The 24,191-nt window shown below is 34.7% G+C and overlaps 3 protein-coding genes across 4 annotated transcripts; 2 read left to right on the top strand and 1 right to left on the bottom strand.

Moving 5' to 3' along the window:
* Positions 1-1,652: 1,652 nt before the first annotated feature.
* LOC122040249 (peroxidase 47-like) lies at positions 1,653-3,214 on the bottom strand. Its single transcript, XM_042599582.1, has 4 exons — positions 2,889-3,214; positions 2,621-2,806; positions 2,356-2,518; positions 1,653-2,282 (listed from the first exon to the last, which is right to left on the bottom strand). The coding sequence occupies exons 1-4, from the start codon at positions 3,102-3,104 to the stop codon at positions 1,885-1,887; spliced, it is 963 nt and encodes a 320-aa protein (XP_042455516.1). The 5' UTR covers positions 3,105-3,214; the 3' UTR covers positions 1,653-1,884.
* A 2,082-nt stretch (positions 3,215-5,296) lies between these two features.
* LOC122043056 (protein root UVB sensitive 6-like) lies at positions 5,297-10,439 on the top strand. The gene is made up of 13 exons (XM_042603501.1): positions 5,297-5,764; positions 6,298-6,396; positions 6,520-6,633; positions 7,056-7,127; positions 7,208-7,318; positions 7,412-7,531; positions 8,308-8,409; positions 8,494-8,566; positions 9,189-9,272; positions 9,349-9,413; positions 9,527-9,628; positions 9,705-9,896; positions 10,010-10,439. Exons 1-13 carry the CDS (start codon positions 5,432-5,434, stop codon positions 10,076-10,078), a joined length of 1,536 nt encoding a protein of 511 aa, XP_042459435.1. The 5' UTR covers positions 5,297-5,431; the 3' UTR covers positions 10,079-10,439.
* Positions 10,440-11,158: 719 nt separating this feature from the next.
* On the top strand, positions 11,159-23,340 carry LOC122043054 (E3 ubiquitin-protein ligase CHIP-like). 2 transcript variants are annotated; one of them, XM_042603499.1, is made up of 8 exons: positions 11,159-11,364; positions 11,711-11,782; positions 11,852-11,941; positions 20,533-20,604; positions 21,594-21,727; positions 21,837-21,984; positions 22,063-22,173; positions 23,028-23,340. In XM_042603499.1, exons 1-8 carry the CDS (start codon positions 11,179-11,181, stop codon positions 23,151-23,153), a joined length of 939 nt encoding a protein of 312 aa, XP_042459433.1. In that variant the 5' UTR covers positions 11,159-11,178; the 3' UTR covers positions 23,154-23,340. The 2 variants fall into 2 exon arrangements, with proteins under 2 accessions (XP_042459433.1, XP_042459434.1); XM_042603500.1 differs by having other exon boundaries at positions 11,160-11,364; positions 11,711-11,778; positions 11,878-11,941.
* Positions 23,341-24,191: the final 851 nt, after the last annotated feature.

Here is a 24,191-nt window from a genome sequence, read left to right as displayed (position 1 = left end):
GCAAAATAGATTCTTTCTTGAAATCTTGTATTGGAGGGAACTTCATAAATCAAATTATCCTTTTATCAATTTTAATTTTGATAAATTATTAGTAAAATTTATTTACCCAAAAATAGTTAACTAATAAACATGGTGAATTATTAAAAAATTGAAAGAAAAATAAAATTTTTAAAAATTGATAACGAAGCAGTATATAGAACAAAAAAAAAATATAAAAAAATAATAGTGTAATATTAAATTTCTATAAAAAAATATCAATTAAATATAACTCATAAATATTTTTAATTTATTAATAAAAAATTTAATTTGTCTTAGTAAATTACATTTTTATCAATAAAAAGTTAAAAATTACTAATTAAATTTTAATTAAAAAATAAATTATTAACCCAATCTAATTTTAATTGTAAGAAATTAAAATTATCAATTAAATTTAATCAGAGTAAAAAAAAATAAAAACAATCTATTAAAAATTATTGATTAAATCTTAAAAATTTAAAATTACTGAGTAAATATAACTTGACTAGTAAAAAATTAAAATTATCAATGAAAATAAATCTCGCTAAATTTATTTTAACCATAATTTTAAATATTTAATATACAACTTCATATATATATATATATGAAATCTGATGGGCCCTAGGCATAGGTCTTAATGCCCTATGTCTTGAGCCGACCCTGGATATATTGTTCTAAGGGTGTAGAGCAGTTTTGTGGTTGTAAATGAGCTAAGTAGAGCCGAGTTATGTGATGTTCACATCTAAATAAAGTAGTAATTGAAATAGTTGTTTAAACTTCGCTTAATTTATTTTAGTAAATTATCAAACCACGGAGATGAAGTTTTTGAATACCAAAATCACATAGCTAAGTTTTAAAATTAACAAATCATGTATCTCATACTTATTTTGTCCCGTATTTACCTCAATTGATTGTTACATTTTAACAATCGATTCGGGATATTATTCATCGGCACAGTAAAGTCCCTAATCGATTGCTACATTGTATCAATCAGGAGAACTAGATAAACATATGACTTATTTCATATTGTTTCAAGCTCTTTAGGTCATCAGTTACATCAATTTGACATAATATATTAAGATAATAATTTTTTTAATATGAATGTATTTAAAAATTTTAATTCGAATTTAATAAATTATTATTTTTAATATAGTATATCAAATTGATATTTGAGAACATGAATATAATCAGAAGAATTAGATGAACATATATAATTTAAATTTCATATCATTTCGAACTCTTTAAGTCAATCAATCAATTTTATCACATGGTTCATAACTAAGGAAACAAGGGAAGTGTGGAATCAATGGTGGAGAGGAATCGAGCGAACGCTCACAGGTCTTGATTACTTGAGAGGAAGAGAGGGGAAGGAGTGAGAAGTAGCAGCAAATGATCCTTCCCCTCTCTTATGTCTTTTCAAGCAAACTAAAATGCTTCATAACTTCAATATCTCTTATTGTAATTGCATTTAATAAATTCTCAAATTTACTCTCCGTCAAATCCAATCATATTTCGATAAAATAACAAATTGTATGATTTTAATAAATTCCTTCACTAACCGAAATATGATGAATAAAATGCATTAAAAAAATATTTTTTCAGCTTAAATAATATTTTGGAAAACATGGAGCTTGTAATTATATTTTTCGATTAGAACTTTAATCCTAATTTAAATTAAAATTACTACAAATAATAGAAAAAAAATCGACCCGTGTATGGATCAACATTAAATTTACACTTGAGTCGGATAAAGACTAACATCCATAACATCTAGAGCACAACTTATTACAACATGGAGGGAGCACACAAAGCATAGAACTTTTTTTTTTTAACAAAATATTTATTTATTTAATTTTTTAAAAATGTCTTTTAGTTGAATTTTCTGCAATTTAGCCTGATCTCCCCTTGATTGCCTTCTTTGATGTCTAGGGCCCCCATCTTAATCATTGCCTGCTGAAAATCAGAGAAGAAGCTCCTTGGGTCCATCGAATAAGAATTCACAATCGACTGTGTCCGAGGGTTGCTATACAGAGTCTGGTCGGACATGAGGAGCCCCATCCTCGCCTGCAGCGCGTAGAAATAGTTGACGTCGAATCGGTTCCTCGTGTAGTCGAACCCCACCTGCGTGTTGTTTCCCGCGTTGCACGTCCTCTGCAGCATCCTCGCGTAGTTGGAGTCCATCGTCGGGTCAGCTTCGTTGGTCGAGTCGAAGTTGCTCAACCTTTGATTGAACGATACACACCTCGCGGCCCCCAAAGTGTGAGCCCCTAACGGTCACAATTCACATTTGCGATAAAAGAAAAGGTAAGTGTAACAGGGTTAGTAGTCGAGTTTGCTTACCGGATAAAGCCACCAAATCCTGAACATTAAAGCCATGCTGAGCAAACATCTTGATGAGTTCGGTGCTATTTAGGGTTGGGGGTGGCAAGTTAATCGTGTCTTCTATTCTCGACCTTCTACCATCCTTCCTTCCATTCGCTACGTCGTAATATGGACCTCTAGCCTAATTATTATCGATTCAATGAATACGATATACATGTAGACGATGACAACAATGATGATGATGATGATGATGATGGATGAAGAATAATTCGTTAGTTCTTACAAATAGAACCGCATCTCTAGCTGCTATAGCAATGATATCAGCACACGAGACGACCCCAGGGCACTGATCCTCCAGCATTTGCTTCGCTTGGTCGATGACCTCATACCCGCGAATGCTTTCGTTGGCGGGCGAATCCTTCTCGGCTGTTTTGTCACTAGCGTCAATCAAAATAGAAGCATCGCATCCCTACAACTCATGATATATAGTTAACAGAAAGTGAGTCGAAAACAAAGGAAGATTAACTCATGCGCAATGACGATAACTAAACCTGAACGAAACAGTCATGGAAGTGGAGCCTGAGGAGACCTGCCGCAAGGGTAGGATCATTTTGCAAGGCTTGGCTCACGGTGTTTCTCACTGTGAACTCAACAAATGGGCATGTCATGGCATAATAACTCGAAGACAAAGCACCGAAGCTAACTCGAACTCCCGAAGCCAATAGGACCATCGTCAGCATCAAGTCCGCGAAACAAGACTTCATCATCCTCTCTACCTACTTTAGTTCCAAATTTTTGAAATGTTCAAAAATAGGGTTTCAGTAGGAAAAAACCCTAAGAGCTCAAACTTCGCTAGACTTGTGTTGTAGCTAGGGATGCATATATATAGTGTCATCGTATGCAAATTGGAGCACATTCTATATCGGGGCTCACCCTAGTGGGTGTATCGGTCTTGCATCAACATCCTACTCTACTCGATCCGTGTTCATGCAACTAGGGTTACATAGACGGTGGAAATGAGTCATGCGCAACAATTGGATGAGAAATGGATGCACGATCTAAGATAAGGATAGTTTCATGCCTGAAATAATATAATCGATCTTTATGATAAGATAAAAAAGCGAGCATTAGCGTTTGATTAAAAAAAAATACTATCGTATGAATGGGAGACAAGTTATGTGCGTTTTGGCTCGATACGGTGTGAGATATTTTAGGGTTTGTTTGACCTCAAAGCAAGCTTGTGGATGATGTTTCATCACACTACTACAAGGTGGATCGTGACTAAGATTTGCACTAGCCAAAGTTTTCTTCACGTTTATAATTTTGCTAGTTTTCACTATAAAATTTAAAATGATCATCATTTTGAGACAAAAATGAATATTTAGGACGCAAAAAGTATTCTTCTTAATTGTTTGATTAAAATCTAATTTTTAAAAGATATATTGAGAAAATCTCTTTTGATAATCACAAATAATAAAAGAAATAATAACAAAAGAAACATGAGGATTAAGGTAGAATTAATACGGTTTTATAGCTTATAAATCATCTAAATGAATAATTAAAAAAATTATTATAAATTTATTACTTTTATCCAATTAATTAGGAAAAATATAAATATATATTTCTTAGGCGTGCACTTGAAAAATAAAAGGACAATTAGAGCTGACTCAAGTGGACCCCGGTCGCTATCCATTTCCACTTCAGCGACGGCATGGGACAAACACGAACAGTGACACGAATGGACTCGCACCACGCAAGTTTTTAACGGTCAGCGGCTCAGCGTTCAGGTGCAAGCTAATTCCTCTGTTAAATACTTTATGAAATTAATATTTGTCAGTGGACGGACAAGTTAGTTGATCCAACTGATTAAGTATTCAAAATGAGTATCTATATATAAATTTTATTTTATTATTTTTAATTGAGTGTTTTTTTCTAACACATTTATCATCATAATTTTAAGCATTTATAAATTATTCAAGCACACGAGTCGTATCAAATAAAAATTTCAAAATAACTTTTCCTCTCTTAATTTATATCATATGTTATCATCAATATCAATCTCACTCTAAATCAATAACACACTTATTTATTTCCTCTCGTCCTTTAATTTATTGGATCTCCCATCACAAGACAGATTATGTGGAACATCTAAGATAAATATATAATAGGAATGACAATAGAACTGATTGAAATTTATCCTCATAACAAATCCTTTCGATAGAATATATTTAGACCCGTTTAAACAGGTCTCAAGGCGGATCCAGGATGAGTCATGGGTTTAATTGGACTAGCTTTGGACCCGTGCCATATAATATTTTATTTATTTATTAATTATTAATTAAAAATTGATAATTAATTTTTAATTTAATTAGAATTGATAGATTTTAATTTGTGATAATATTACGAAAATTACAAAATATTATTAATATAAATATTAAAAAATAAATTTAATATTTAATTATTTTTAAAAATTTTTTATTTTATATTTTTAAAAAAATAAAATATGACAAATCTAACAAATCTTATCCGTCCTATCAAATTCTTAGAACGAGACGGAGGCCCAAAGGGAGATGGGGGAGGGTCTCAGATTTGATCAAACCCGTCTCAATCCGGACATGGACCTGTTGCCATCTCTACTCGCTGGATTAATATAGTTGGCACTGTATAGATGGTTACATTAATAGATTTTAAAATTAATTTTTAATAAATATAAAATATTGATAAATTTCTTTATAATTTATTCCTTCTAAATAGTAAACTCCATTCGCTCTAACAACGCACTCCTGGGTTAGTTTTATTTTCTTTGCGGAGCATATTTTTCACCATAGAAGGTTCGACTTGGAAAAATGGACCAACTCGGACCGGTTCGGTGACCCGCAGCCAGGGGAGCCACCAATTTTGCAACAGTTTGGACGCCACCCTCCAATTCTTTATTATTTCCTTTCTTAGTATTTATGCTTATGCGGAGCTGTCACAACCCGGACGACGCCCCCAAAATCGCCGGCGACACAACCGAGGCGACCCCTCTACTCTCGCCCTCTAAATCCCCCCTTCCTCACTCTTCCAGCGCCCAATCCGCCGCCTCGATTCGACCATGGCTCCGGGTCCATTGAAGCCCTCGCCCAGCCTCGAGGCCCGCGACATCGTCCGCGACGCCGTCCGCGCCAACGCCGTCGCCACCCTCGCCTCACCCACCGCTCTGCCGCTGCGGGACGACCGGATCCAGACCGAGGTCAGGCTCGGGGCGACCGTCGACCCCGGCCTCGGCCTCACCCTCACCGCTCCCAGGGTCCTCTGCTGCGAGGAGATCGACGGGAGGAGGTGGAGTTATGTGCTGGACGACGTGGAATGCCCGCCCGGAACTAAGGCGCGGAAGGGACCGTCTCTGCGCGCCGTCCCGATGCAGAGCCCCGTGGATCCCTTGGAGGTGACATCTCTGAGCATTATTTTGCTTCGATTCGTCTCTGCATTGATTTTAATCTCTTTTGGTGAAACGAAGCAAGACTATATATGTCTTTTATATGGCACTGTCTCTTGTTCGCCGATGTTCTAAAGAAAGACTCTGCCTTCAGTAGGTTAAGGAAGATGACAGATCATAAATCATTATACTGAAGATGTTTTCAAGGTCGCTTTCCCTAGAAATGTTTGTCAAAACAATATCTTGGCTTTGTAGAAACTAAAATCGGATATTGAACAATATGCATCCTGTGAAATGAGGAAGCTTGCCCTTAGTCTTTCACCATGCTGTCCTAGTTCATTTTTGCCCCCTATAATGTGGATCATCTTGTTCACCTACGTACCTCTGTGATGATCAAGATAAGTTATTTATGCTTAAATTCCTGAACGTATTGTCGATTTTTTTTCCTGTGACTCCTAAGGCAAGTGACGACTTATATTTTGTGTATTTAAGATGGCTATTGTAGATCCATGCTGAATTGCTAAATATGCATTCACATGCAGGAGTTGATGTCATTCGTAAGATTGTATGTAGTGCCTGAAGGTTTTCCTGACAGTGTGACCCCTTCTTATGTCCCATATATGAGATGGAGGGCTTTGAAGGTAAATACTAGTTTATCTGAAGTAGTGTGAATCCATTTGTTACTTTATTCTTATAGCAATGAAGGAAATTGTTATTTCTTTTTTGTTTTGAGTTCCTCACTAGTGTTTCTTTCTGTTGTTCAGCATTTCTTTGGTGGAGCCATGGGTGTTTTCACAACACGGACACTGTTAAACTCTGTAGGAGTATCCAAAAATACAGCTGCATCAGGTGCTGTTGCCATCAATTGGATACTCAAGGTAAATTTTTTTTTCCCAGAAAAATTAGTAGTCTATGTTGAATTCACTTATTGCTTATGTAATGATCTTGACTTAATCTTTTCTAAACCTTTTTTCTTGACCATGAGCCTAAACTATTTCAGATAGCAATATTCAATGTCTAGATTTAAACTTTTTTCTTCTGATGTTACTGTCCTTTCCTGTGTATACCCTTGGCTTGAGTGTGTAAAGTAAATAATTACTTTAATTCATCCTGTAAAAACAATCAAAGTTTGCATTGCTTAGTTGAAGAATTATTTGCTTATTTGTTAGTTTAAGAATAAAAAAAACAATGATATATTTCCTGTGTTGGTTCGTCGAAACAATTTTCATTTTCCCATACTGAATCTGTTTGACCAAGTACTTCATTTTGGCTTTTAATCATATCTTCAAAATTTATCCAGGATGGAGCTGGCCGGGTTGGCAAAATGCTCTACTCACGTCAAGGAAAAAAGTTTGACTATGATCTGAAGCAGGTATACCCTCGTGCTCTTTCCATTTCATAGCTTCTGTATATGGCAAATAATTGTTGACTGATAGTTTATATTTCCAACAGCTTCGCTTTGCTGGTGATCTTTTGATGGAGTTAGGTGCAGGAGTAGAGTTAGCAACTGCTGCAGTTCCACAGCTTTTCTTGCCGCTTGCTTGTGTGGCCAATGTTCTGAAGGTTAGGAAGCAAAGCTATGCGCTCAATGTCTAGTTTCATTTGAGGATAATAGGATCTGCATGATGTGTGATACCTTAATTGTCTCCCTTGCAGAATGTTGCTGCTGTGACATCGACATCTACACGTACTCCAATCTACAAGGCCTATGCCAAAGGAGAAAATATAGGGGACGTCACTGCTAAAGGAGAATGTGTTGCCAATATCGCTGATCTGGTAGGCTATTCTGTTCAACAATTACCTGGAATATAGACATTCTAAATGTTTGAGAACACTTTCCACTTCGGTAGGCAGTCGTCCCAACTATTCTTGCAGTGTAGACTTGTGCATGCTATTACTTTATTATGCATGGGTTAGTCCAGTTACTATCCCTTTTTCTAGCTTGTTTCTCAATTTCAATGACTTGACCTAAATAAAAAAAAACTTTTGATGTTTCTTCAAGCATATTAACTTCTGCAAAATTTAGAATGAGTCGAATTGGTAAAGCAGGTTGTGTACGGTATGCTATCTTTTCAAATTTCTATCTTTTTGGTGCCACAAAGTTTTATTCTCTAGATGGGCTTTAGTTCTTGCAAGCTTTTCAAAATTGGAACCTAATAAGAAGAGAAAATTAAAGAAATGAAATAAATTCATAGTTACCTCAGAAAGCTTTTAACTTGTAGATTAGAAGGCATGCCAACTTGACTTACTATGCATTCTTTTGGATCCTTCACAAATGCTAAATAGAATTAAGTTCTACAGAAAAAGTCTTTCAGACAATTATAATATCGATGAAATCATTCTTCACTTGCATTTGCTTCATTCTTACTATCAGGAATAACTTCCTTTTTGAATAAGTTACACTCTGTTGCCTTTATGCTTGACAGAGAAATGTTATCATTCAAAAATCAGATAAATTGTCTGACGTATCCCTCATTTTCCTTCCTTTACAAGTTTTTGCTGTAGAACTGTATCAAAATGCTACTGATAGAAATTTTCCCTTTTTGTTTAAGTTGGGTACTGGACTGTCTATCATGATATCAAAAAGAAATCCATCTTTGGTGGCCTCATTCACATTCTTGTCATGTGGGTATCTGTTTAGCTCATATCAGGAGGTTAGTCTCTGTCGGCTCAAGGTGCTGTGTGTCATTTTTTACTATTTCAACAAGTTTATTATGTGTATTCTACATCTTTGCTAGGTCAAATCAGTAGTATTGAATACATTAAACAGGGAAAGATTTGCTGTGGCAGTGGATTCCTTCATCAAGACTGGTACGTGAAGCAAGATATATACAGTTTAAATGCATTTTTGTTTGCACCAAGATATCATGAAGTACTTTGATGTTGTGTACTTAACTACTTTTCTGATCAACTTCAGCTAGTAAATAGTGTAACTAAAGTCTACCCTCATTTGATGGATCTATCAAGTAGGCAATGTGATGTTCGCAAAATTCTAAGGCAGTTAATGAACAGAGAAGTTTGAAAGAGTTCTGTGTATAATAGATATTTACTGCTGTTATAGTAAAATCAAATAAACTGGTAATGGTGTTCGATAATAATGATATGATTTTTCATTTTTAGAAAATGGAAAGAAGGAAACTCATATTTTCTTCTAGGCAGTTTTTTCTACTTCAAGTTGTGTTAGTAGTCCAAACTATCGAGGGTTGGTTATATGGAAACAGCATTATATGCTATGCAAGCCTATGCCACTAGAAATATTCATCTCTTAACTAGAGTATCTTTTATCCCTCGCACTTCCAATTCTATCCAATTTAAATATGTATTTCATTTCTATTACTCTGACTACTTAGTGACATTCGACTGTCTTTGGAATAGATTTTTTGTATAATATCTTCTTCTGTAACCTCTATTAACAATGCTTGAAATTTTCTAGGGATTGTTCCATCATTAAGGGAAGGCAATGTAAAGGAGAACATTTTTAATCCTCCATGGTCTAACCGTACACCAATTGTTATAGGTATGCGACAAATAAATGACTCTTCCTGTTCACCTTTACAATTTGCACTGCTATATCTATTTTACCTTATGTTCAGGATCAAGATTTTCTGAAGCATTCCAGGAGCCATCTTCATTTGTCGCTATCCAGCCCTTGTTCGAGGTATATTTGATCTTATGATTCCTGCTCGCTGCAATTTTAATTCACATTCCCAGCTTTATTTGTTGCATCTTCTACTTCTATCTTCGGAGTTTGAGTTGTTTGTCCAATCACAGGAGGAGAGATACATGATCACATATAACCCTTCGAAGGGTAAAATCTATGCATTGCTCAAGGATCAAGCAAAATCAGACGATGTACTTAAAGCGGCTTTCCATGTGAGCACTGGTTACTAAATGTCAAATATACATAAAACACCTGCTTAACTTATCGGACACCTTTCTTTTACCACAGGCTCATGTTCTTCTGTCTTTCATCTGTTCGTCACACTCAAAACAAGCTTTGACAAAATTTAGGAGCACCGGCCAATCGAGATACGAAGAACCGTTGCTCGCTACAAATGCCAACTTTCTTTCTCATATCGCAGAGTCTTGCAAGATTGTGTCATCTTCGTATACGACATTCAAGAATAAAGCTACTGAACAGGTGATGCATTCGCGAATAAGCATTCTACTTTCGAACTGCCTTCTATCATTCAAACTGATTCATATTTTGAATAATTCTTAGCTCTCTATTGACGATGTCTTCTCATTTGGTAGGGATGGATAATGTCCCACTCGTTGCTTAACCCCGGTAGAGCGCGACTAGTTAGTACTCTACAACACTGATCTACAATCGCTGTCCATAAAATTCAGAGGTCCCTTTGTTTAACTGGATTCATGTTTAAGTTTCGACAAAGAGTAAATTTGATGGTGGCTTACACACGAACAGTGAATCACTACTCTTGATCATTAGCATTTTATGCCAATGCAGCCTGAGAAAGTGTTAGCATTGCGAACTAAGAGACAGACCATTTTCCGAAACAGTTTTGCTTGCATAGCACTGGAATTGCTAGCTTCTCGATTGGCTATCCGATAGTATCGATACCCTTTTTCAGTTCTTTGTTGTAATAGTATAAATTTGTTGGCTCCCTGACTGTATTATAGAGCTTGAGATGCAATGGTGATAGAAAGCAGTGATGGTAATGGAGATTTTACTATCATTATTAAGAGTAATGTTCTGCTGCGCGGCAGTCTCCGCGCTGACATGGGGCAGTCAACCCACGTGGTCGCGTGCCCTTGGCCGCGGACGCTGCCGTGCAGCAGTTGGCGCGCAGCAGATCAAACTCCCAATCTCCCATTATAAAAGTTTCTAATTAGTAAAATATATTATAAGTTAATTTTAAATAAACAAGGTGAGCCCTAGTAAACTCAATTCATTTATGGATAAATAAACCTATTTATTAATTTTTTTTTTAAAAATAAGCATTTATAAACTTTTTACAATCTTAAATTATCTAAAAATACTAGTATAAATTTTATGTAGTAAATTAATAATTTAATTTATATAACAGTTGGGCTCGATAAGTGAATTTGATAAGGTTTTTAAAATAAATTTAAATAATTTGGATAAGAAAATAAATAAATTTAAATATAGTTGAACTCGGTTTGAGTTGGTTTCTTTTAAGTTGTAGTTAGTTAGAGGTATGGATCCCTGTTAAAGGAGCTTGAATTGGTCATGATAATTTTTTTAAAAAAATTAAAAGTATTTATCATTATTATTATTATTGTCATAAATAAATAAATTTATTTTTTAAAAAAAAACAGAAGACTTAAAAAAAATGGTTAAATACAATATTAATTTCGTTTAAGATATAAAATTAAATGATATTTACAGTAGCAACCTCGCATCCTGTTTATTTAACTACTACTCCACATTTCCGTCGGCCATGCTTCCTTGCGCGTCGTTTCGTCTATTGGGAAGTTTCGAGAGCGAGCGGTCGCGGAAGGTGGGCGGCAGCGTGATGGCGCCGGTGCCGGCGAGCGTGGCGAGGCAGGCGGAGATCCTGAAGCAAGATGGGAACAGCTACTTCAGCAAGAATCGCCTCGGCGCCGCCATCGATGCGTACACCGAGGTATAGCTTCCATTTTCCACCTTTGCCCGTGGAGAATTCGGTCCATTGCATCCGTACGGCCCTTATCCCTTTGATCCATCGATCCTTCTGTTTTTTTCCCCTCTATCTTGGCGGAGATACGTTTAATTTTCTTGTAAAAATGCTTTCTTTTTCTTTTTCCCTTGTTGCAATCCATGTATTTTTCACGTTGAGTGATCTGGTGTAGATCTCAAGGTGAGAACCAAAAAATTGGACTTTCGGATGATGTTCTCATGATCGATTATTCATTTCGTGAAATCTTGCTTCACCAGTTTCCTTTTCCACGCGATTCTTTATGTTAGATTGATTGCGTGATTTGACAAAACAGGCTATTACCTTGTGCCCGGATGTGGCGGTCTATTGGACGAACCGAGCGTTATGCTATATGAAGCGGAAGTTTGTAACAATCATATGCGCTCATTGTTTTCTTGCTATAATTCTTCCACATAGGTATCTTAATTAGTATTAGGCTGTTTTGCTTTTTGAGTTTTGTAGGGAATGGGATAGGGTCGAAGAGGACTGTACAAGTGCTCTTCATCTAGACAGCCATTCCGTTAAGGTAATTGCATTTTTTTTAATGTCCATTTGTACCTTTTAGATTGCTCTTTTGCCCATATTCTTGATTGCTATATTCAATGTAACCCCAATTCGAGGGTCTCGTCTACTGATTATCCCTTTATCTTTCTTTTCAACCTTACATTTGCTTGCTATCCAATTGGTTGATGAGTAATGTCACTCCATGCGTAAAGTTTGGCGATGCTTCCCTGTTGCCAATTCAGTTGCAATGATCATTAAAAAGATTTATTTTTTAGATTTAGTTTAGCTAGTTTAAATACCCTACATTATCAACTTGTGCCTCTTTTAGTCCTAGGTACAACCGTTTGCATTCTAACTTATGCTTTTTCATGCTTGCATAACGTGCACATCAAACGAAGAAGAGAAAGATAAAAAAAAGTTGGTTAGCTATGATAAAATAAAATAAAATTTATTTGAATATAAATGGTGATATAAACTCCATCCATGACGAATCAGTCATGGTCAGTCCCAACCCCGGATAAAGGAGGAGGATTACGTTTCGTTGCCAACCAACGTTAAAACTATGACAAATGTCCAATGAATGGATCCATTAAACCACTGTGTTAATGATAGGTTGTTCCCCGGAAGGAACGAGTTGTAGGATCCGACTGTAATTTTTCGTTAAGGACCGTTGCATCCAAAACTCAGGTGTAGTGCTAAATATGCAAGAGTTCGCGTTGCAGGGTCCGACTGTAACGTATCGGCAATGACCGCTGGGTGTAATGTTAAATAGACAAGAGTTCTCACACCATATGTTCGATAAGAGTAAATATGATAGGAAACTAATAGTCTAAAATTTAAAACATGGAAGAACCCTCACTTGTAAATCAATGGAGTTAGTAGATATGCCGATTAGGAGAAAAATTAGTATTTTGTGTGTACAAGAGACAAAATGGGTAAGCGAGAAGACAAAGATGATAGAAAATTTGGGTTTTAAGTTATGATACACAGGAAAGAGTAAAGCAAAAAATGGAGTGAGTATTGTTATAGATAGATCGTTAAAGGATGAAGTTGTAGGAGAAGTTAGAAAAGGGGATCGAATTATAACCCTTAAGATAAAAGTGGCAAAAGAAACTATGAACATAACTAGCATATATGCACTGCAAGTAGGATTATATAAAGCTATCAAATCAAGATTTTGTGACAACTTAGATGAAGTATTACAAAACATTCCACCAAATGAAATGATTTTAATAGGAAGTGATCTAAATGACATGTCGGAGTGAAAAATGAGGAATATGAGAGGGTATATGGGGGTTATGAGTTTGGAATGAGAAATGGAGAAGGGAAAACTATATTAGATTTTGCAATAACATATGACCTTATATTAGCTACTATATTTTTTAAGAAAAGAGGAAAACACTTAGTCACGTTCAAAAGTGGGAATAATAAATCGCAAATTGACTTTCTTATTATTAGGAAGAAGAATAGAAAGATTTGTAAATATTGCAAGGTTATCCCTAGAGAAATATATATACGACTCTTAGAATTAAGTGGTAGAAGTTGTAGAATGGGAAGCAAAATATATTTAAAGAGAAGATAAGAGTACAAATATTAGGTGAAATATATGGTAACTCTAATACCATATGAGATAAGATGATATCAAAGTTGAAAATAATAGCTAAGAGTGTACTCAGTAAGTCAAAGGGACATGCATCACTAAATAAGGAATCTTGTTGGTGGAATGAGAAAGTATAAGAGAAAGGGAATGAAAAATGAACAGCTTATACTGAATTATATATTTGTAAGAACGAATAAAATTTTAAAAAATATACAATAGCCAAGAAAGAGGCTAAGAAAATAGTGAATAAAGTAAAGAATGAAACTTTTGAATGATTATATTAAAAATTGGATACAAAAGAAAGGGAAAGAGACATTTATAGAATAGCTACAGTGAGACAAAGAAAGACAAAAGATCTTATCCAAATAAAATATATTAAAGATGAATGTAATAGAGTACTAATAAATTATTGAGAAATAAAAGAACAGTAGAAGATGTATTTTCATCAACTTTTTAATGAAGGTTTTGATGACCAACTTAACTTAGGTAATTTAAGTAGGTTAAATGAATATAGAAATTTAAATTTTTATTATAGAATTCAAACTTTAGAAGCAGAACAAGCTTTAAATGAGATGCACAATGGAAAAGTCATTGGACCAGATGATATTCCGATACAGGTATAGAAGTGCTTAAGGAAACAAGGTATTGAATGACTTACAAAATTATTTAACATGATATTGAAAATGAAAACAATGTCTGAATAAAGGGTTAGTACTATAGTTTCCTTATATAAGAATAAGGGAGATATACAAAATTATGCAAACTATAGGGGTATTAAACTAATGAGTCATACCATAAAACTTTGGAAAAAAAGTAATAGAAAAAAGACTAAGAAAGGAGCCCATGGTGGTCGAAAATTAATTTGGATTCATTTCTGGAAGGTCGACAATAGAAGCTAAACTTCTTCTTAGACAATTATTTGAAAAATATCAGGAGCAAAAACTAGATCTGCACATAATATTCATTGACTTAGAAAATGCTTATGATAAAATCCTAAGAGTAATTATATAGAGAATTCTATAAAAGAAAGGTGTTAGCGTAATATATATTGAACTAATTAAAGATATGTACGAGGATGTAATGACCAGACAAGCGGAATAACTGGCATTGCACATCTAGTGCATCTTCCATATACTGAGAATAATATGACTGATCTTCGTCTGAAGCATCGGGTCTAGGCTCTTTCAGTGGTTCATCTTCGAGCACGTAAATTTTTCTCTCGTGTCTTAAGACGATTTTCAATTTCCTATACCAATCCAGGTAGTTGGAATCGAGGAGGGTATTCTCTTTCTCGAGAATACTTCGCAATGATAAGGTACTTGTGTTGCCATCTAAAATTTAAAACAGAGTTTTAGTATTTGTGAAATATATTTAATAAAGGATTTTTATAACTCCTATTATTTTATTCAAGTCCAACAACCCTCACTGTTAGAATCAGGAATTGGTTGGTGACAATTTCTAATAGAACTGAAACCCTAAATCATATAGTATGCACACAGCTGAGCTGTACCTTCATACTACATTCATCAAGTAGGCCTTAACTTGTCAATCACAAATTTGTGACTTTCAGTATATTCTTGTCGAGTCTTATATTCTCAACACTCCTCGAATCAATTGACCTTAGCTGAGCTAAACAAGTCAACGAATTTGAGTTAAGTCAACCCAATAATAATTATGATAAATTATAGATGTCTTGACACAAGCCTACGGCTGAGCTATACTGACTTATGTAAAAACTCTAACTATCATCATAGTTATTAGTGGAGGGCATTTAACAAATCTTGACTTTAATATATTTAAGGGATTTTATAATTATTAAAATATCTCACCATAATTAACTTCTTCCACATTTGCACAAACTCATTACAAGATTTATCTCCATTAATCCTCGTAGTCTTTTAAGACAAATAGGCCTCGAAGATTTTAACATATTAATGTACTTATGCCATAAGGAATTTATATCTAAATTACAACATGTATTACTTTACAGGTTTTTAGATAAAATTTATTTCTATCAAGAAATATTAAGGCATTTATTAGATAAAGTTTATTTCTATCCAGCAATATTAAGGCATATAACGGGAAATGAAGGAATTTAGATTTCTTTGAAATCTCTTGAAACACGGATTCCTCAAATAAATTTTGAAGAAGAGGTTTCGTACTATATGATCCAACCATATGAATAAGCTCTGATACCACTGTTGGAATCGGAGTGTAGCGGAATACATATAATAAATCATGGATCTCTTAGTGGTACATATAGTTTTTTACAAAATAACATAAAAAAACATACCTCGAGTCCTTGATCAACGTGAATAATATCACAGACAGATAAGAACCCCACGTGTGACTCCTCTAGCGGTACCCACGCGCACTAGATCACGAACTTGACACGATTCGTTTGGTGCTAGCCTCTTGGATTGAAACATGAGACCCATGTAAGGAGCCTAGGACTGAGAATCCATAGTGTTTGGCAATAGTGCGAGTGAAAGATTATTAGTGTGTGCACTTATATGCCAAGACACTCCTTATGTATTTTGGGGATAATTATTTCATAAAGGCAAGTATTTATCATTAATTATTTACTTTTCTGTACGTATATGATTAATGATAAAGTATCACAGATTAATGGGTATATTAATCTGAAAATAGTCCTTGATCAGATAGATATCTGGAGAGGATACGGATATCTAGATCAACGCTAAGTATAACTAGGTCGAGATAGACCAAGGGATGGATATCCAAGTTGTACTTGGGGTGCCTTGAATTTAGAGGTACACTAGACACGACCCGCTTAAGAGGAGACCACATATTAAACATCATTGGTCATTCCTCTTATAAACGAGTGTAACTGATCTTTTGACTTGAGACCTTCATTTATTCTATGCGTGGAGTTATGGGCTTTGATGTCGTTAAAAGCAGTCTTTAATTGGATTGTGATTAATACAATAGTTGGGTGTATAACAAAGCGTAGAGAGAATAGTGTTGAGTCAATAGAAGATTCATCGCTCTCTTGGATTAGGAGTTAACATCATGGTCGCTTGATAGAGATATTAGTGACTCAAAATCTATGATCATGGGAGGAATGATTTATCATTCAAGAGAAGTCTATTATATCTTCGAAATAAAATAAAACAATTAATTTGATAATGATGCATAATGTATTGAATTAATTGGGATGTAGGCTTAGATGAAGAGATTGAATTATACAGTAGTCGGTTCATGGTGGATTATAGTTTATGACTGATATTAATTTTATCACGTTAGGTGGCTAAAAACTATTGCTGGACGGTTACCTTAGTTTGTTTATGGATTTACACTGCTTTCGTGTATAAAACCTAGAGGGTTCTACGCATAGCACGTAGACATGAACATTATTTATAATTGATTATTTTAGTGGATACTAAAATTAACCAATTGATTATTTCAGAATTTAATTAATTGGATTATTAATTAATTCTGAAATATCGAAAGCTAGTCAAGATCAAGATCAAATATGAGTTTATTTGATCCAAAGAAGAGAGAATTCAAATAGCCATCATAATCATGATGATTAATGGAGAACTCGAAGAGTCATCATAATGATGATTAATAGAGAATTTAAAGAATCATCATAATGAATGTCATAAATGAGGTCATAACTCTTCATCTTCTTAATTAATGGAGATTATAAATGAAGAATTAATGGAGACCTTAACTCTTCGTATTCCTTGGAAATTATAAGTAGTCATCCTTGGAAAGATTTAAGAAGAACTCTTTCTCTCCATTTCTCTCTTGACTTCTTCTTCGCTTTCTTCCATCGGAAGAGATCGGTAGTGCTTCCAAGGTTTTGTTGATTCAAGAGGCTAGCACCTAACAGATCGTGTCAAGTTCGTGATATAGTGCGCGTGGATACCGCTAGAGGAGTCACACGTGAGGCTCTTATCTGTCTGTGATATCATTCACGCTATCGAGGACTCGAGGTATGTTTTTTTATGTTACAGGAGAAAGTATATATGGTACAACCTCCCGTTTTATAAAATACAAGAACGCCAATAACTTATGTAAGCTCAAGTGGTCCATTTATTCTCTGTGCTTCCAGGTCACTAGAAGAAAAACTGTTATATTTTCATGAAGAAGAATGCTCTAAGTTTCTATCTTTTTACACTAATTATGGACGAACTCATTGCACACATTCAAGACATAGTACGATGGTACATGTTGTTTACAGATGATATTGTTTTGGTAGATGAAACACGTGAAGGAGTAAATGCTAAACTAGAATCTGGGTGGGAAACTAGAAGGGAAAGGTTTTAGGCTTAATAGAATAAAGATAGAATATATGAAATTTAAGCTTAGTAATATTAGACGCAATGAGACAATTGTTAAAATAGGAGATGATGAGTTACTCGGAACCGAGAGTTTTAAATATTTAGGATCATTTTTGCAAAATGATGGAGGGATTGAAAGAGATAGGATGGTTGAAATGGACGAGGGCGTCGGGTATTTTATGTGACCGTAAAGTACCTTTAAAACTTAAAGGAAAGTTCTACAAAATTGTAATTTAGACCTGCCATGTTATATGAAGCTAAATGTCGGGCTATGACTCAAGCATATGAGTAGAAGATGAGAGCTGTAGAGATGAGGATGTTAAGGTGGATGTGTGGATATACGAGGATGAACATAATAAAAAATGTGAGCATTAGAAAAAAAATCAGGGTTGTATCTATTGAGAAAAAATTATTAAGATGGTACGAGTATGTACTTAGACGACAAATAAATGCTCAAGTTAGGCGATGTGAAACTATGACGAACACAAATATCAAATTGAGGAAGAGGAAGACAAAAAAAGACTTGGTTAGTAACAATAAAATAAGATAAAATTTATTTAACTATAGATGATGATATATTTGGAGATAGAAGTCGATAGCGTAAAAGAATCCATATAGCCGACCCCACCTAGTGGGACAAGACTTGGTTGTTGTTGTTATAAATGATGGTATAGTAGGGGATAGAGCCCAAGCACATAGAAGTATCTATATAACTAATCCCACCTAGTGGGATAAGACTTGGTTGTTGCTGTTGTTTCTGGATTAAGGGATTTTCTGTTGTATCTTTGTTCTATATTTGTTTAAAATGCAAATTAGACTAACAGATAAGACTCCCATTCCATCTCTGTTAGAAGACTGAATCACTGAAATGAAATCAACGTTATGAACAGTTTGTCTACATGTTTATGTTTTGTATATCAAAGATATTGTGCCTATATTGAGTTCCCATGTCATCCAAATATCTGGTTGACCATTCTTTCTATTTTCTATGATTTAAGATGGTGCCTCTCATCCTATATAGCCTCTTATTGAAACAGTAAATATCATTTACAGTGGACGCAAAGAACTTTGGAGATGTAGGAGCTTAAATTTAGCATGAATCCACAGGCGTACAGCATATCCAAGTGCAGAAAGTAGTTATTATCTATAAAATTTATTTTGCCTAGGTTGGGTAATTTGTCATTCACCTTTGCTTGTAACTTGGAAGAACCTCATCTGGAACTTCAAAATTATGTACAACTAATCATTATTAATAACTCTTATTCTTCAAAAGCTAGATTTTATATGCATATGAAAATAATCATTTCCAACCAAAATAGTATTGAATCTTGATCAAAGAAGATATATTGAATGCATATGAAAAGAATCATTTCCAACCAAAACAGAATTGGATCTTGATCAAAGAAGATATATTGAATTGTTTATAAAGAGGGAAGTGTTTATAAAGAGGGGACTCAGAGAGAAGATCTAGAATTCTCCTGAATGCAAATTTTTCAATATCCACATTAGACCACATTTGTTTACTAGGTTCAAGCAAATATTGTCTCTAAAAGAATAACTACATATAAACAAGATAAAGTTTGGAGTACGTATTCAATTCAATGCAGGAATCCAATTCATCAAAATGAGGAGGTATAAAGCCCCTAATCTACAAAAGATGGGGTAAATGAAAAGGAATCAGGAGCCAAAAATTTAGAAGAAGGAAAGGTCACATATATATTGAGCTTGATGTGCAATTCAATTGTAGAAGCTTTGGTAGCTAATAAATAAGTCACATGTATATCAATGGAGACAAGAGCTAAGAAAACAAAGTTCTAGTTTGTAACAATTTAGAAGAAGAAAGGTCACATGCATATTGAACTAAGATACAGCCATTAGATCTGCTCGGTCTTCTTGTCATTCATTGTCAATTTGTCATGCCTTGGCCTGCATCACTAAGGATGTGATCTGACCCCATTGATATATCACATGGACAAAGAAATACCTAGAATTCAACGGGCAATAGTTCATGCTTATATCAGAACACTCTATATTGGAGAGGATAAATACCCATTGATAGAGGTGCAGCATTTCCATTTTGTAAAATCCTTAAATCTTCAAGTCCTTTGGCAAAAAATCCAACCTGTACAAGTTCCTTGTTGGTTTTCCTTCCTTTCTTTCTTTTAAGATAATCTTTGTAATGGTTCAGAAAGTTTCTTACATTTGAAATGCTCTTTTTTTTTATACTAGAACTCATTAGTGTTTGAGGGAGAGAAGATTAGAGAAGTTTGGATTTAGAATGCTCTTAAATAATTTAAATAGCTGAAGATGAGGCCTGAACTTCCACGATAGGTTACTCCGAAACATATTGGGCTATACCAGTGATTATACTTAAACCCATTCTAGTGATATACCAACTGTACTGGGTGGTACTTATGGTTTGGCATGTGAAAAACCTACAAATGCCTTGATCCATATTGCTCTCAGTGGATGGTGGTTCAAGAATCAAGGACCATGGTTGGACTGGTACACACTAAATAGCCAGACTAGACAAGACAGACAGAGGGGTTCATACTTGATTTATCACAAAAGTCATTGCACGATGAACTCCTGTAGTTTGTTTTTTAGTCTCCTCAATGATTGAATGTCCTGATTGCATGCCATTACTTATCATTTGATGATTGTTGATGACTTAACAAAAGTTCTTCTATTGGGGTAGCGCAGGCCCACTATATGATGGGACATGCAATGTTGGAGAGGCATGACTATTCTGGAGGAATCAAGCAATTGCAAAAGGTATACTTTGATTTATGGAGTGTTCTCCAATTTTTATTTTGTCTTCAATTAGGTGAAGTCTTGCACATATCATTTGTTCAAGGCACACATTGCCTACGTATGAATATTATCTTTCAATGGAAACATTAAAGACTATCAAAAATTGTAATTTATCTTTTTCACAAAAATTTCATTGAATACTTTTACTTTTATACCATGACACTCAATTCAGGTTTTCCTCTACATATTTGATATTAGTTGGGAATTATTCTTTTGCAAACTCTGATCTTGAAGTTTTTGTCTACAATATTTGGTATGGCATATGGACTTTGTTGAGTCTTTTAAAGCATTGTGTCTAGTCATCTCATCATATGTTTATCATGAATGAGCATAAGTGATGCAGGACGAAGTCACTTTGATACCAATTCTATACAACAAATCGAATCAAACTTACATAGAGAATTGATATTGAAATTAATGAAGCATAGATGATTTTTTCATACAGAAAAGAAAAAGGCTCTTGTATAAACATTAATTAATGCTAAAATTTATTTCAAGGATGATAAATATATTGAAAACTTCATCTCTTATAAACATTTCAACCTAAAGAAAATTGGAAATGAATTAAAAACAATTAAGGATACAAATAACCAAGGACCCCAAAATAACAAAATAAGCAACAAAGCGACCAAATTAACTAAAAGGGATCTAGACAAATGTAGTAGATATATTAGGATTTTGATTATAGTACTTAAATTTGTCCAAGTGGACAAGTCAAAGGGATCCATATAGGGAGTCATCACTCAAAAGGTTTCATTAGGGACAAGATTTGTTTGAATGGAAGATGCAAAGGGATCCCATTTAGGGAATTGAAATTTGTCTAAATGGATGACTTAAAGAGATTTAGTTAGGGATCCATTTAGTTAGAGATTTGTTATCTGGACTGGTTATATCGGCACTCATAATACTTAATTAGTGACAATCTTAACGATAATAAACTACTGATGCAGGCATTAGAACTTGGAAGGGGTGCAAAACCTTCAAGCTACATTGTTGAAGAAATATGGCAGGTCCTTTCCAAAGCGAAGTACTTGGAATGGGAGGATATGTCTAGTAAGAGGGCATCTGAATTGCAGAAATTGAAGTAAGTGTCATTTGCTGATACTATGTTTCTGGATAAATGAAGCTTTTACATAATTCAGAGGTTTTGATTACCCACGAATAACCTTTTCATCACTGTTTTCTTGTTTCAGGGAAACATGCGAGAAAGCTCTTCTGAATTTTTATGCAATTGAGGATTCTCAAGATGGCACTGAGGAAATTGCAGATGAACGGTTGCAGCAGTTGCAATATCTCGAAGAGGTGTTTACCAAAGCCGGAGAAGATGACCGACCCAAGGATGTGAGACATGCCAATAACTTCAAATTTAAGACAATTTCTTTCATTTGTTGTTATCTGACTCTGTTAGTGATATTTTAGGTGCCTGATTATCTTTGCTGTCAAATCTCACTCGATATCTTCAGGGATCCTGTGATCACTCCTAGTGGCATTACCTATGAGAGGGCTGTGTTGCTTGATCATCTTCAGAAGGTATCGTCATTTTCATTGTAGAATATCTGTATTTATTTTTGGTATTCGCCCAACATGTATCACCTTTTTTCTTTTTCTTTCCGTTTCTAATATTGAAAGCATCGAGTCTATTGTCTGTTTTAAACCATGGGGGGTTGCTCAAAAGATGCAAAAGTCGATCAAATACAAATGCCAAGAATGTTCTTTTTTCTCTTTTAGCTTCCTGTTGTTGGTACAACAGTCTACCAACTCTCATGATGGAGGAGAATTCGTCACGACCATCCTTTATTAGGAGACATATTAAGCTTGAAATTCTCGTGTTGGAAGAAAAGGTTCCTTGTATAGGGAAAGGGTCTGGTATTTATTTACTAGATCCTGGAAACGTCTGAAACATTTATTTGCTAGACCTTATTGGAGTACTACTATTCAAGAACTAGACCACTTACTTTATTTTAGATAGTAACCTATACAAATACTAATTTGAAGATACAGAGCTATAAAGCATTCTCACTCCCATGTTTGTGCCATCATTTTAAGTCTATTATTTCAACTGTCCGCAGACATAGAGTCTACACAGTTTGTGATTTCCAATTCCATTTATTGATCGAACTATTTTTTTAAGTTGGTACTAAATTCATACTTTAATGACATAACTTGAAGTATCATAAAGCTATATCGATCCTTGTACTCAATCGTAATTTTCTTGTGCAGCAATTCAACCTTTGATCAAGGCCTTGTATTTTTGTATTTTCTGTTTCCATTGTGCATGCATGCTGATTTGTTTCAAGTTGTATGAAAATAGCATTCCGAAACCGGCAATGTTGTGCTTTGTCCATCAAATTTCTTTTTACAAACTCTTGTAAGCCATAAATCAGGTCGGGAAGTTTGATCCCGTGACGAGGGTGCCACTAGAACAACACCAGCTGGTGCCAAACCTTGCCGTCAAAGAAGCTGTTCAGTCCTTCCTGAATCGACATGGTTGGGCGTACAAGATGAGCTGATCCTGGTTCCTTGCTCCACCAACCAAAACAAAAAGGAAAAAAAAAATCATCTGATCAAACAGAGTATGTTGTATTCTTTAATCATTACTTTCTCTTTCGATAATCCTTAATAAACAACCTTCAGGATTGTAGCAGTGTTCATGTACATATATATACACACACAAATGGTTTCATTTTCTGATGAAAATTTAGTTAGAAATGAATGTGAATCTCATATTTGGAACTGTATATTTTTCAATAGGGACAGATTAGGAGGACAACCGAGCCAATTCGATGGAAGGTTTTTCTTTATCATATTCTTTTCAATGCAAATTCAAGTTAAATGCTTTGAAGTTAAACCAACTAATCATTGCATGTGGTAGTCAATTTTGTTTTTGGAAAAATGAAATTGTGCTTGGCTTCAAATGTTGTTATTGGAAAAGCGATGTCATTGGTCGAACAATTAGGTCGAACATAACCCGCCTGATGTTCTTGAGCGATTGCTCTTACCACTTCTTGCTAGTCGAAGATCTTGTGTCCATCCATCCAAGCATCCCTTTTCGACTTAACACCCAACAAGTGGTCTCTCGAACATTTAGCTTCCTTGAGATGAGTTCCATCATGTTGTATTAGTTGTGGTAAAAGACGAATATGTTCGCCCCCAAAGTCCCTGTCAATCTGTACCAGGGTCAACAAGGAGGAGGTAAATCATGGGCGACTATTAGCCTTTGGAATAGTGACTAGCATAATTAGTGAATCCTAGATGTGTGTCATCGGGTATTGTAAGCATGTATAACTCTTTCGACCCATCTTGATTCATGTAATATAGAAGTCGACCAGTCCTACATGGGAATACCAAACAATTATTGTAAACAAAAGTTGAAAGATATCATCTTGTTAGGACATCTTTAATAGTTGGAGTTTTACAAAAAAATTTTTTATGATCTCAATATGTCACATCATGTCACATCAACATTCTAAAAACCTATTGAAACATCTCTAATAGTTAGAGCTTTAAATGATTTTTGTATGCTCCATTTTATAATATGTAATTGCATG

Source organism: Zingiber officinale, chromosome 2A, assembly GCF_018446385.1.
Source record: "Zingiber officinale cultivar Zhangliang chromosome 2A, Zo_v1.1, whole genome shotgun sequence".
NCBI classification, from domain to species: domain Eukaryota; kingdom Viridiplantae; phylum Streptophyta; class Magnoliopsida; order Zingiberales; family Zingiberaceae; genus Zingiber; species Zingiber officinale.
Note: the sequence above shows the minus strand (reverse complement) of the source record. Positions and strands in the feature narration are given on the sequence as shown.

Excerpts from the sequence above, each read along its gene's own strand:
- LOC122043054 (XM_042603499.1), top strand. The coding sequence starts at position 11,179 with ATGCTTCCTTGCGCGTCGTTTCGTCTATTGGGAAGTTTCGAGAGCGAG. Across the intron at positions 11,783-11,851 it reads GCTATATGAAGCGGAAGTTT|GCTGTTTTGCTTTTTGAGTT; the intron begins GTAACAATCATA and ends AATTAGTATTAG. Across the intron at positions 21,728-21,836 it reads TCTGAATTGCAGAAATTGAA|GGAAACATGCGAGAAAGCTC; the intron begins GTAAGTGTCATT and ends TTCTTGTTTCAG.
- LOC122040249 (XM_042599582.1), bottom strand. The coding sequence starts at position 3,104 with ATGATGAAGTCTTGTTTCGCGGACTTGATGCTGACGATGGTCCTATTG. Across the intron at positions 2,519-2,620 it reads CTAGAGATGCGGTTCTATTT|GCTAGAGGTCCATATTACGA; the intron begins GTAAGAACTAAC and ends GATAATAATTAG. Across the intron at positions 2,283-2,355 it reads GGATTTGGTGGCTTTATCCG|GGGCTCACACTTTGGGGGCC; the intron begins GTAAGCAAACTC and ends TGTGACCGTTAG.
- LOC122043056 (XM_042603501.1), top strand. The coding sequence starts at position 5,432 with ATGGCTCCGGGTCCATTGAAGCCCTCGCCCAGCCTCGAGGCCCGCGAC. Across the intron at positions 7,532-8,307 it reads TTGCCAATATCGCTGATCTG|TTGGGTACTGGACTGTCTAT; the intron begins GTAGGCTATTCT and ends TTTTTGTTTAAG. Across the intron at positions 8,567-9,188 it reads GGATTCCTTCATCAAGACTG|GGATTGTTCCATCATTAAGG; the intron begins GTACGTGAAGCA and ends GAAATTTTCTAG.